The 13,704-nt window shown below is 45.6% G+C and overlaps 1 protein-coding gene across 2 annotated transcripts in view; it reads left to right on the forward strand.

The window, feature by feature from the left end:
* LOC120933576 (platelet glycoprotein Ib alpha chain-like) overlaps window positions 1-13,704 on the forward strand; it is a 52,620-nt gene that overhangs the window by 13,995 nt on the left and 24,921 nt on the right. Inside the window, exon 5 of one of the 2 annotated variants that reach the window (XM_040346850.1) lies at window positions 295-808. The exons of the other annotated variant lie outside the window; for it this stretch is intronic. Coding sequence (XP_040202784.1) covers window positions 295-714 — 420 coding nt within the window. The 3' untranslated portion in view covers window positions 715-808. Of the gene's footprint in view, window positions 1-294; window positions 809-13,704 lie in introns of those variants that run through there. 2 annotated transcript variants of the gene reach the window in all.

The following is a 13,704-nucleotide window of genomic DNA, read 5'->3' on the forward strand; positions in this document are numbered from 1 at the left end:
CTAGAAAAAGGCCAGATAACCCTGATAAATTAAAGATCAATTACTTGTAGAGAAGGTCTAAAAATTATTACAAGGCCAATAGTTTTACCCATGTGTAATCTTCTTCCACCCTTAGTTCAAAAACTGGCATTTACTAAGATATCACAAAATTTGTTGCCAAGCAAAAATAATTGATGTATATTTAGCGAGAGTAATTATATGTTTGTGTAGTGACTGAATGAAGAAGCATTTTAAAATATTGACTGTAAAAAGAAAAAAGTTCTCAAACATGATTGTTTCTATTTCTTTAAACAGGTTTTTCATGACTTGAAAAGCTTAGACCTTCTGGATTTGTCGAACAATCAGCTGCGGGAACTTCCAAACCATCTCATCCTCAACCTTGTCCATCTCACAAATTTTTACTTGGCAGGAAACGTACTGACAAACATTCCAGACGATTTCTTTGATGGCCTGAATTCTCTTGCTTATGTGTATCTTGACAAGAACCCGTGGAACTGCAACTGTGCCGTCCACTATTTTAAGGAATGGGTGGAAGATAATGGGTATAATATCTATACTATACTGCCTGATGGATTTCCAATTAATGACGAGAAAAGTGTTCTCTGCTCTGACAAGACCCCACTTATTGAATATAATATGGATGCTTGTAATGGCGAGGACCTTGGTGATGTGGTCCAACGTAATGACACCAGAAAAAAATATGCCAGTAATTAAACTACCAAGACCACAGAACCATGCAGGGCCGTCTTTAATGTTGATTGGACCCTGGGCAAAAAAAATCTTGGGTCCCCCCATGCAATTTTGCTCTCTACTTGCTCTAAGACATACAATAAATATCAGCTAGACTTAAATTCAGTTTACTATATCAGATCAGGCAGTAATTGTGATTGGTTGCCAGAGGTTACAGCATGTCATTACCACTTACTGACTGGTTGCTAGAGGTTACAGCACACATCACGGCTCACTGATTAGTTGTTAGAGGTTACAGCATATGATTTCTTCTTGTTGATTGGTTGCTAGAGATTACTGTACAGTAATACTGCTAACTGATTGGTTGCTAGAGGTTACAGCACATCATCTCTTCACTGCAAAAGGGCATGATATACATATGAATGCCACATTTATTTACATATGAATGCCGACGGCCTTGGTTATTTACATATGAATGCTGTCGCTATTTACATATGAATGCTCCAATTATTTACATATGAATGCTCCCATCATTTACATATGAATGACGGTTATTTACATGTAAACAGCGGGTCTGCTGGTGAGTCATCTGTACACAATAGGGCAGAGCTGGGCACCATTAGTAGCAGCACTTCACACTGAGATATCAGGACACAGCAAAGGACTAAAACTTCCGGGTACAAGGGAATTTAAACTGGGATAGTTGGCAAGTATGAGGCAGCTGCTTTGGGCCCCACAACAATGAAAGAGCCCAGGGCAGCTTCCCCTTTTGCCCTGCCTTAAAGTTGGCCCTGGAACCATGGATAACGACAATGAAGACTACAAGAGAGTTGTATAAGTGTATAATGTACTTGAGACTACTATGAGGACAGCTACTGAACAGAGGAGAACAACTCCACAAACCACAGAAGTGCCAACATCTATTATTTCTACTCTTCCCACAACAGTGAAGGTGGAAAACAGTACAATGGGAGCGGCAAATGCGCCCAGCGTAAATATACACCCACGATACGACGGCATAGGCAAGTTACGTCGGTCGTAGGAAGCTTATTTTTAGGCGTATTTTAGTATGTGGGTCGGCGCATAGATACGACGGCGCACATTTGTACTTACGTCGGCGTATCTTACCCTTTTTTGACTTCCCTTAAGCTTAACCACTGTCTCGGGAAGCACTTGATTGGGTCCTCCAAAGAGTTCTTTCAAATTTTCTGCAACAGTTTTCATAATAAAAGCAGATCTCCTGACTGCAGGCTGTGAGTTGCTATAGCAGAGGAAGGATCTGCTTGGGCATGCCCTCCAATCTCCCGTGGAGGCTTTGAACATACAACTAAAGATTATTTTTCAGAACAGAACTTATGCCCCGTACACACCATCACTTTATGTGATGAAAAAAACGACATTTTCTGTGATGTAAAAAATGACGTTTTTGAAACTTCAATTTTCAAAGACGGAGTTGCCTACACACCATAGTTTTTCTCACAATGTTCTAGCAAAGCGAGGTTACGTTCTCACCACTTTTTCCATTGAAGCTCGCTTCATAAGTAGCTTCTGGGCATGCGCGGGTGAAAAAACGTTGTTTTCAACAACGTTTTTGTCTACACACGGTCAATTTCTGTAAAAGTAAAAAATGACGTTTTGAAAAACGACACATAAAATTGAAGCATGCTTCAATTTTTTTTGGTCGTTTTTTACAAGACATAAAATGACGTTTTCCCCCACACACGGTCAATTAAAGTGACGTTTTTAAAAACGTAATTTTTTTCATCACATAAAGTGATGGTGTGTACGGGGCATAAGTCTTGTCTCAAAAAGTATCTTACAGAGATGAAGTCTTGTCTTTACCCTTACCTGGCAAGCAGAACAAGGAGCCAATTAGGAGAGAGCAGCGCAGGATGATGGGACATGTAGTCCTCTGAGAAGCTCTGTCCATTGAAGTTAATGTGGCATGGACTTCAGCCCCCATCATGCTTAGGGGAGGAGAGAACTTTTGCCGGGCAAAATTCTACAAAGAGGTAGAGTATAATAGAGACAGAGAGAGCAAGAGGATGGTGCTGCGGGGTGCCATGCCAAAGAGAGAGGGAGAGACTTCAACTGAGCCACTGGAAGCCAGACCATGCAGAGCTGTCATTTGAGTGCAGAGAGTTGGAGTCACTTACAGGATACAGCCCCTGCCACGCTGCCTATCAAAGTCACCACAGACAACCCAGAGGGAGGAGACACCTACCCAGAGGAACTGTGTCACCAAAGACAGAGAGAGGGCCTTGCGGCCACTACCTTCTGCCCCAGCTAGAGACTAAGACACTAGGAACTACTTTACTAGCTACCCTATAGCTAAAATACTGCCTGCCGTTGTTGATTGCCTTAAAGCGCACCATCGGTTACCAGGCCCCAACGGCCGGCTGAAGAGTCAGGACTAAAAATCTGCCCCTAACAGTTGCTGCCCTGAGGTATTTGTCCCTTTGCTTAGCTAAAGAGGTACCTCTTAGATGTTGTGCCATACCCCAGTCAATCCCTCAGAGTATACTCGTGTAGTATTAAAATCATTTGTAGTGCATTTATCTACTTGTATCTATATTGTTTATTGCTGATTTGCTAATTCATGTGTTGATTTCAGTTAGAGGCATAGCACCTGATCTTAGCCACTTTGGCATAGTTATTACTCTGTCTAGTAGACTTTGTCATAATTCACCTGCTGCGTGCTAATTTATGTACAAACTACAATTTATTCTAACCCGTATCAATTGATTAAATTCATTTATCACTACATGGGTGTGTGTCTATTTATTGGTAGTTACCCACAGCCAGGTAAAAGGCATTTTACACTTGTGTCTTTATTTATGTTTGCAGTGATTTTTATTCAACCAGTTGTGTCAGAGGGGCTGAGGTTGTTCTTGTAGTCCATCCGCAGAACAGAGAACCCAAAATTACCAAGCAGCTCTTGGGGGAGGGGTGTGCTACAAGAGTATAACACTATAGCGAAAATTTTACTTGTCTCTTTAGTCATTTTAGTTATTGTATTTTTGGTTTGCTAGATCCACAGACAGATTAAGGTCCATCCTAAAACACCAGAGGCCTGTAACTCTGACTGTACCACTGACAATGCCGATGTCATCTTGAGATGTCAACTTTTCTCTGCCCCTCCCTCTGCCTTCCTCGTACCGGCTGTGGTGTCAACTTCAAAATGGCCACCAAAAGGGTCTTATGGAAAGCTCTAAACAACCTCTCTATATTGGGCTGCCATTTGTCACACAGTTTTTAACCACTTCAGCCCCCGGAGGATTTGGCTGCCAAATGACCGGGCCACTTTTTGCGATTCGGCACTGCGTCGCTTTACCTAACAATTGCGCGGTCGTGCGACGTGGCTCCCAAACAAAATTGCCTTCATTTTTCCCCACAAATAGAGCTTTATTTTGGTGGTATTTGATCACCTCTGCGGTTTTTATTTTTTGCGCTATAGACAAAAAATAGAGCGACAATTTAAAAAATATATATATATATATTTTTTACTTTTTGCTATAATAAATATCCCCAAAAAATATCTAATTTTTTTTCCTCTGTTTAGGCCGATACGTATTCTTCAACATATTTTTGGTAAAAAAAAAAATTGCAATAAGCGTTTATTGATTGGTTTGAGCAAAAGTTATAGCGTCTACAAAATAGGGGATAGTTTTATGGCATTTTTTATTAATATTTTTTTTTTACTAGTATTGGCGGCGATCAGCGATTTTTATCGTGACTGCGACATTGTGGCGGACACTTTTGATGCTATTTTGGGACCATTGTCATTTATACAGTGATCAGTGCTGTAAAAATGCACTGATAACTGTGTAAATGACACTGGCAGGAAGGGGTTAATCACTAGGGCACAAACAAGGGGTTAAGTATGTCCTAGGGAGTGATTCTAACAGTGTGGGGGTGTGGCTTACTGTGACATGACACTGATCGCTGCTCCCGATTACTGGGAGCAGAAGATCATTGTCCTGTCACTAGGCAGAACAGGGAAATGCCTTGTTTACACTGGCCTCTCCCCGTTCTGCCGATCTGTGACCTGATCGTGGGACACCGGCAGACATCGAGTCTGCGGGTCCCGCAGGCACGGAGTTTGCGGCAGGGGTGCGCGTGCCCGCACGGCGCAAAATTCAAAGTGACGTATATATACGTTACTTTGTGTAGTCCTGCCATTCTGCTGACCTATATGTACAGGCGGCGGTCGGCAAGTGGTTTAGGCCTTCTAGACAAAACCAAAAATGATGTGCAATCTTAAAAGCATATCTGGTCTCCATGCAAACATTTCCTCTAGGGGGCTCCAAACTTTCTAAACAAAGGGCAAGTTTTTTGTGTCCTTTGGTGCAATAAAGAGCAGGGGTTTGGGACTTTGAATGAGGCACATGAAAGGAACCGGGTATAGAATCAAAAATATTTATTAAACAAGTGTAGCACCCTGGTGTTTAGACAGGGTTGCTAACAAATTTAGTTTGCCAGGTGGTAATTGTCCTGGCGGATTGATAGACGATACACTGATTCCTCCCTAAATTCTGGAATTGCTGCACCTTTTCTCTTCTGTCACTAGGTGGCACTGTGGCTGGTGACATGAGATTGACAGGGGCTTAGCAAGTCAGATTATGAATGGATGGGGTGTCTCAGCCATGGGGTGTCTTCGCCTGCTGGGAGAACCTATTTATTTGGGTGGAGTCAGGTGATCTGGGTTCTGTGCCACCTGGCCATCATACCAAGGACATCTAGTGGCAGAAAAAAGTACTGTGGGGAAAGTCTCTGGATTAAAGGCGCATATCACATCAAAAGCTGGATTTGGTATTTTATCTTTTAATGAGCTATTCGATTTTATCCTGTTATTTTTGGCCTGAGTTCTGCCAGTTTTGGCTATACATACATTTTATTTCTTTGACTTCAATGTCAGCATGCTCTGCAATATAGTGTTCTCCTGGTATCAGGGACACTAATAGCCTTGGCTCGGGCTAGAAGACTAATCTAACTGCTCTCTGTTCTCTTGATCCTCAGGAGAGCAAACTATTTCTGTTCCTCCCAATTCACTTTTACAAAGGACACATAATGTGATCCGTGAAATTTATTTCCACCCCTTGATTGACAGCACCATGTGGGCAGCTGCCAGCGGGCACAGCCAAAAGGGATGCCGTCTAAGATATAATGTGACGGGGGAAGTCTTATCGTGTCTCAGCTGTGACTCCTTCAAGATTCTAAGTGCCCCCCCCCCCCTCTTGAGAAGATGCCATACATGACTGGAGAACACGGAAACAAGTGTTCTTTTTCAACTCTTTTACATGTCAATTGTCCACAATCTAAGGGCTCAGTCCACCCAAAACTGATATTTGGATGTTAGAGAGGTACGCTCCCTGACAATCTCTTCTGTCTCTTAGGAGTTCTATTGGTTAGACCCCTACACTGATGTCCCAGGTCTGTATCTCCGCTGTGCCCATTATAAGGGGTTTCCACCATCCCTGTGCTGAGTTTCTGGGTCTGTACATCTGCTGTGCCCGATATGAGGGGTTCCCGCCGTCCCTGTACTGAGTTCCCAGGTCTGTACTTGCTGTGTCCATTATGAGGGGTTCCCGCCATCCCTATACTGAGTTCCTGGGTCTGTACACCCGCTGTGTCCATTATGAGCAACTCCCACCATATTTGAGTTTCTAGGTCCACACAGCTGCTGTGCCCATTAAGAGAGGTTCCCACCATCCCTGCACTGAGTTCCTGGTCTGTAAATCTGCTGTGCCCATTATGAGGGGGTCCCACCATCATTGTGCCGAGTTCCTGGGTCTGTACACCTGCTGTGCCCGTTATAAGGGCCACAGCAGGAGGCGCAGAGGACATTACTGTGGGAGGGTGGGTTGATGTGAAAGGGGCAGAGGATACTGCTATGGGGGGGGGGAGACACTACTGTGGGGGTGGGTTAAGGTGAAGGGGTCATAGAACACTGCTATGGGGGGGGGAAACTACTGTGGGGGGTGGGTTGATGTGAAGGGGCAGAGGACACTGCTATGGGGGGACGACACTACTGTGAGCGTGGGTTAAGGTGAAGGGGGCAGAGGACACTGCTATGGGGAGGGGAGACGATACTGTGGGGGGGGGGGGTGATATGAAGGGTTGAAATGGGGGGAGAAGACAACACTCTGGGGCTGATGTAGAGGGCGGCAGAGGACACTATTGTGGGGGGGTGATGCAAGGGGGGCACAGGATTCTACTGAGGGGTGTGATGTGAAGTGGGCAGAGAATAATACTGTGGGGGGGATGTGAGGGGAGGCAGAGGATACTACTGTGGAAGGTAATGTGAAGGGGCAGAGAACAATACTGTGGGGGTGATGTTAGGGAGGAAGAGGACAATATTGTGGGGGTGATGTGAGGGAGGCAGTGGAAAATACTGTGGGGGTGATATGATGGAGGCAGAGAACAATACTGTGAGGGGTGATGTGAGGGGAGGCAGAGGATACTACTGTGGGAGTAATGTGAAGGGGGCAGAGAACAATACTGTGGGGGTGATTTTAGGGAGGCAGATGACAATATTGTGGGGGTGATATGTGGGGAGGAAGTGGAAAATACTGTGGGGGTGATGTGATGGAGGCAGAGAACAATACTGTGGGGGGTAATGTAAAGGGGCAGAGGACAATACTGTAGGGGGGGTGTGAAGGGGGACACTACTGCGATACACCATGTGTTCTTTATGGTGTCTTTTTATTGGGGGCTTGATAGTAAATTATTATCTTTAAAACAGGGTGCAGCACACCGGGGGTTTTCTTTGATCTGTTCCATGTTGTCAAGGTAGATCGCCACCTCCCAAAGGTTGCCTACCCCTGTTCTAGAACAATATGCTGAATACTGATCATACAAAGATAGGTTTGTTTGGTCAGAGCAAAATTAGACATGTTTGCTACAAACAGAAGATAGCATTTCAAAAGAATCGTATACCAACTGTGAAACATGGTGGTGGAAATGTTATACATTTGAACGGCTTTGCACTTCAGGGTTTGAGCAGCTGGCAGTCATCAAGTCAACTATGCATTCTGCATCATATCAAAGTGTGCTTGATGTAAATGTGATGTTGAAAAGTTGAAGTTGAACCAGAAATGAATCATGCAACACAATAGGTTTCCAAGGTACACTAGCAGCTCCACCAAGGAATGGCTCAAATAGAAGAAATAGAGGGTTACGGACTGTCCTAGTCAAAGCCCTAATTTTGTTCCCATTGAAACTTTGCATGGGGATTGGGAATCAGGAAGTTCACAAACATCTTGCAACTGGAGGAATTTTGCATGGAGAAGTGGTCAGAAATGTGAGAGAGTGGTGGCCAGTTATACAAAATGTCTACATGAAGGCATGCCTGCTGTAGGGGGCAATACTAGCTTCTGATGCTAAGGGTGTACTTATTTTATTCTCAGTACACCATTTTAGATATCTTAATATTTTTTTGAATAAATGATTCAAAAGCAAAATGTATCTTGTGTTTCTATGGAAGTACATCATCTTTGTCTGTAGACACTATTTGAATAAAGATCTAATGTTTGCCTGTAAATGTGATGAAAAGTCGACATTTTCCATTGGGTTGAATATTTCGTTTTTCATGTGACTGTATACATCTTAGTATGTGTGGCATAAAGAACGTTCTGTGAAAAGACGAGAGATATGTGGTTTCTCAAGCAATTCCACAGGACTAAACTTTGAAGCCATTTCCCTTACATATGAAATGAAATTAGACCCAGGAAACAGTTGGAAGTGAAGATAAGACACAACGCCGTATGAAAACCATAAGAAGGAGGAAGAAAGACCATCAGATCCTTCATAGAATTCTCTCTGGGAGGTGAGTACCTCGCCATACATTGCTGATTCATGGAACGTTTTATTGTTTGTTTTTTTGGGTCAGTTTTCTCGAAAGAAATATTTCATAATTTTAGGTAAATGCTGCAATGCTAAACTAAATACGATATACTTATACACTATATGGCAAGATTTACATAGACACCGGACAATCACACCTACCGCACTATAAGGTCAAAAGCAGCGGCGGTGCGTCCATAAAGGGCGCAGGAGCACCACCCCCTCTCCTGCACCGCTCTAATCACCATAGATAGATTCATGCATTTCATGACTCTATCTATGGTCACTGCCGACAACCTCTATTCAGGTGTCCGGCCCCTTTTCGGTCACCGGGCACCTGAATTATAGAGGTGGGGTGTTTTTTGGAAGCACCTGATTAGAGCCATTGGCTCTAAAGAACCCCCCTTTCAGCCAATCAGGTGTGCCGGGTCTGTGTTACCTGACGCCTGATTGGCTGAAATGACAAACGCTGTGATTGGACACCTATCAGGCATCCAATCATAGCAGAGGAGGAGCAGGCGGGAGAAAACATTGGGTCGGGGAAGAAATGGAGGACACTGGACACCGCCTGCCGCCATCACCTGCTGCCCACCCGAGACAAGGTAAGTGCTGGGCAGACGGGGGGGCACCTTGGCAGCATTTGGGGCACAGTGGCAGCATTTGGGGCACAGTAGCAGCATTTGGGGCACAGTGGCAATGTTTGATGGGCAAAGTGGCAGCATTTGGGGCACAGTGGCAGCGTTTGGGCACAGTGGCATTTGGTGCATAGTAGCAGCGTTTGATGGGCAAAGTGGGAGCATTTGGGGCACAGTGGCAGCATTTGGTGCACAGTGGCAGCGTTTGATGGGCAAAGTGGGAGCATTTGGGGCACAGTGGCAGCGTTTGGGCACAGTGGCAGCGTTTGGGCACAGTGGCAACGTTTGATGGGCAAAGTGGGAGCATTTGGGGCACAGTGGCAGCATTTGGGCACAGTGGCAGCATTTGAGCACAGTGTCTGCATTTGATGGCACAATGTCTGCGTTTGATGGCACAGTGGCTGTGTTTGATAGCACAGTGGCTGCGTTTGATGGCACAGTGGCTGCGTTTGATCGGCACAGTGGCAGTGTTTGATGGGCACAGTGTCTGCGTTTGATAGCACAGTGGCTGCGTTTGATGGGCACAGTAAGGCTGAAATTGATGGGTGTTTTTTTTTTCAGAATTTGCGCCCCCCAAAAATTTTGAGCACAAGCCACCACTGGTCAAAAGCACTTGGGCACCCCTCAAAATGCTTGAGTCCAGGTGTATCCAATCAAGCTTTTCCAACCTTGTGGTAAAAGTTTGGAGAAGGTCTCTTTTCTTTTCCACCATAACTGTGTCCCCGGGTACAAAGCCAGCTCCATAAGGACATGGTTTGGTGTGGAGGAACTTGAGCGTCCTGCACAGAGCCCTGACCTCAACCCTACTGATCACCTTTGGGATGAATTGGAATGCCAATTGTGAGTCAGGTCTTCTCATCCAACTTTAGGACCTGACTCCACAAATGTTCTTTTGGGCACAAATTCTCACAGACAAACTCCAAAATCAAGCCTTCCTAGAGGAGTGGAGGCAATTATAGGGGAGAGGTCAGCTGGATATTAGGACCCATAGTTTTAGAATGTGATGTCCAACAAGGTGTGATGGTTCAGTATCCATACAGTACATCCTAATTGGCAGGCAAGTAATGCTGACCGGAAGACTGGAGACATAACCGGGAGGGAGAGCAACTCCATATTAATGGCTGCAGTTATGAAATAGGATGTCCAGGAGGCTCATATAGGTGGGGTGGTCACTTTTGTGTATATAATGAATTTTGAGGGTTCTTTTGGTGAGATACTTGTATTTGTGTTCCCGGGTCTGCACATTTGCTGCATAATAAGGGGATGAGGGGGCCCATCATGGGGCTGCTTTTAGGTTCTTTGGGAGTAAAACATTTTGGCTGCGACTTTCAAGGGTGTCCATCATCAAACACTTTTGAATAAATTTCCCCTTTTCTATAAATACTAAGTGTGTTATCAAACAATGTTCCAAATGTGCACCATAGTTTGGAGGGATCATATCTGCAGGGTGCCCTGGCACACATTGAAAGTGCCATGGACAGGGCTTTTTTTTCAGTGGCGGGTGGTGCTCACATTTTTTGGGGGGAGGGGGGGCAAAAAATTAATAAAAAAAAACCCCATCAACTGCAGCCACTGTGCCCATCAAACGCAGCTATTGTGTCATCAAATGCCACCACTGTGACATCAAATGCCACCACTGTGCCATCAATTGCAGCCACTGTCCCCTTTAAACGCAGGTTTTGTGCCATCAAATGCCACCACTGGGCCCATCAAACGCAGCCACTGTGCCCATCAAATGCAGCCACTGTGCCATTAAGCGCAGCCACTGTGCCATCAAGCGCAGCCACTGTGCCCATCAAGCGCAGCCACTGTGCCCATCAAGCGCAGCCACTGTGCCATCAATTGCCGCCACTGTCCCATCAAGCGCAGCCACTGTGCCCATCAAATACAGCTACTGTGCCCATCACTTGCCGCCACTGTGCCATCAAGCACAGGCACTGTGCCCATCAAATACAGCTACTGTGCCCATCACTTGCCGCCACTGTGCCATCAAGCGCAGCCACTGTGCCCATCAAACACAGCCACTGTGCCCCCCATACGCAGCCACTGTGCCCATCAAACGCAGCCACTGTGTCATCAAGCGCAACCACTATGCCCATCAAACACAGCTACTGTGCCCATCAATTGCCGTCACTGTGCCAATCAAGCGCAGCCACTGTGCCCATCAAGCGCAGCCACTGTGCCCATCAAACGCAGCCACTGTGCCCATCAAACGCAGCCACTGTGCCCATCAAACGCAGCCACTGTGTCCATCAAATGCAGCCACTGTGCCCATCAAACTCAGCCACTGTGCCCATCAATTACCGCCACTGTGCCCATCAATTACCACCACTGGGCCATCAAACACAGACACTGTGCCCATCAAATGCAACTACTGTGCCCATCAAGCACAGCCACTGTGCCCATCAAAAGCAGCCACTGTACCAATCAACCGCAGCCACTGTGCCAATGAAACGTAGCCACTGTGCCAATCAAACGCAACCACTGTGCCAAACGCAGCCACTGTGCCCATCAAACACAGCCACTGTGCCCATCAAACGCAGCCACTGTGCCCATCAAACGCAGCCACTGTGCCCATCAAACGCAGCCAGTGTGCCCATCAAACGCAGCCACTGTGCCCATCAAACGCAGTCAGTGTGCCCATCAATTGCTGCCAGTGTGCCCATCAATTGCTGCCAGTGTGCCCATCAAACGCAGCCACTGTGCCCATCAAGCGCAGTCACTGTGCCATCAATTGCTGCCAGTGTATATCATGAATCTATCTATGGTGATAGAGCGGTGCCAGGAGAGAGGTGCAGCGCCCATGCGCCCCTTATGGACGCACCGCCACTGAGTGGACACATTGGGGGAATGCAGTTTCGGCATTTCCAACACAGAATATATGTACTGGCAAAGGAGGCTGAGGTGCGCTAGAGGGTCAATTTGATGCAGACTGCTGGATTTAATTAAAACTGGGGAGCTTCTAACTTCAGCATTTTCGTTTCCAATAGTTTTTTATTAAATTTTTTTTTCAAGACAAAAAAAAAAAAGAGAGAAAAAAAAAAAATAGGGTGTACAGAAATAAAAAAGAGAGGGGGAGGGGGAGAAACAATCATAGCCTCTATTCGGAGGACTAGCATAGATACAAATGTTTGCAGGTCACAAGCAAATCATTAACTCAACTTTTAATACTCTTACTGCAATCATCTATCATGACGGATAACTTAGACCCTGCCCCGGGTCTGTCATTTGAGGCACTATCTAGACCCATGGGGTCAACAAGTTACAGTCAGTTAAAGCTGATTCAATATATTAACCATGGGAAACAGCCTTATAAATGTATAAAAAGGAGAGGGAAGAGAAGTAAGCAAGATAGAGAGGAAAAGGAGGGAAAAGAAGAAAAGAGAAGAAGAAAGGGAAAAAAAAGAAAAGGGAGGATGGTGCATCCCTACCCCGGCGGCGAGAGGGAGATATCAGAATAGTATAAACCCGTTCATTGGCACAGATCAATGTACCGTCGTGAGATAAGAGATCCAAGGGTCCCACACCTTGTCAAAAACCGCTACTCTGTCGTTCAGAATGGCTGACATCCTCTCGTTCACCATAATCCAAGACAATTTAGACTTAAGTAGACAAAATGGGACAGTGGGGGACCTCCAAGACTTCGCAATGGTTATTCTAGCTGCCACAAAGATAAAAGCTATCAGTTTTCTCAAGTGTTTTGTTGTTCCCTCCACCAGGCGTCCCAGCAGTGCATGGAGAGGCGACTTAACAAGATTCACCTGGGTTAGAGAGTAGATAAAATTATAAGTGCGTATCCAAAAACGTCTCACCCTTTGGCACGTCCACCAAATGTGGTACATAGTATCATCCGCACTGCACCCCCTGAAGCACTGCGGAGACGCCCCCGGGACAAAGCTAGCAATACGTGCAGGTACCATATACCAACGCAATAGTACTTTATAATTAGCCTCTATTATAGAGGTGTTGATATATGACTTAGAGGCTCCCTGGATCAGCTTACTCCAGTCCGCCATGTCCAGTTCCATACCAATATCCTGTTCCCACTTAGTCATATAGGCCATTTTTTGGGTACCAGAAGACAGCAGTCCATAAATCAATGATATGTGACCAGAGTGTTTGTCAAAGGTTCTGCAGAGTTGTTCCATAGCCTTAGATGTAGTAAGATCAGAAGTGCGATTTAAAGATTCCAGAAAATGCGTAATTTGAGCATATCTAAAGTATTCAGAGTTCGGAAGACCGTATTTCTCCTGCAGAACCGTTTTTGACAAAGCCCCCTTATGATCGCACAGATCTGCTATCCTCAATAAACCCTTATTGGTCCACCAGGAGAAGTCCTGGGGACGGAGACCCGGGGTGAACAGGGGATTGTGAAATAAGGGCGCCATCGGAGTGTGTGGCGACTTGAATCCGTAAGTTTTTGACAAGCGATCCCAGAGGCCCAGGGAAAACGATAACGACGGGCACATCATAGATGGTCTATCCCGTCCCCTCAGCCACATAAGGTGGCTGACCTCTCTGTCTGGGTTCAGAG

This window comes from Rana temporaria, chromosome 3, assembly GCF_905171775.1.
Source record: "Rana temporaria chromosome 3, aRanTem1.1, whole genome shotgun sequence".
Lineage (NCBI taxonomy): Eukaryota > Metazoa > Chordata > Amphibia > Anura > Ranidae > Rana > Rana temporaria.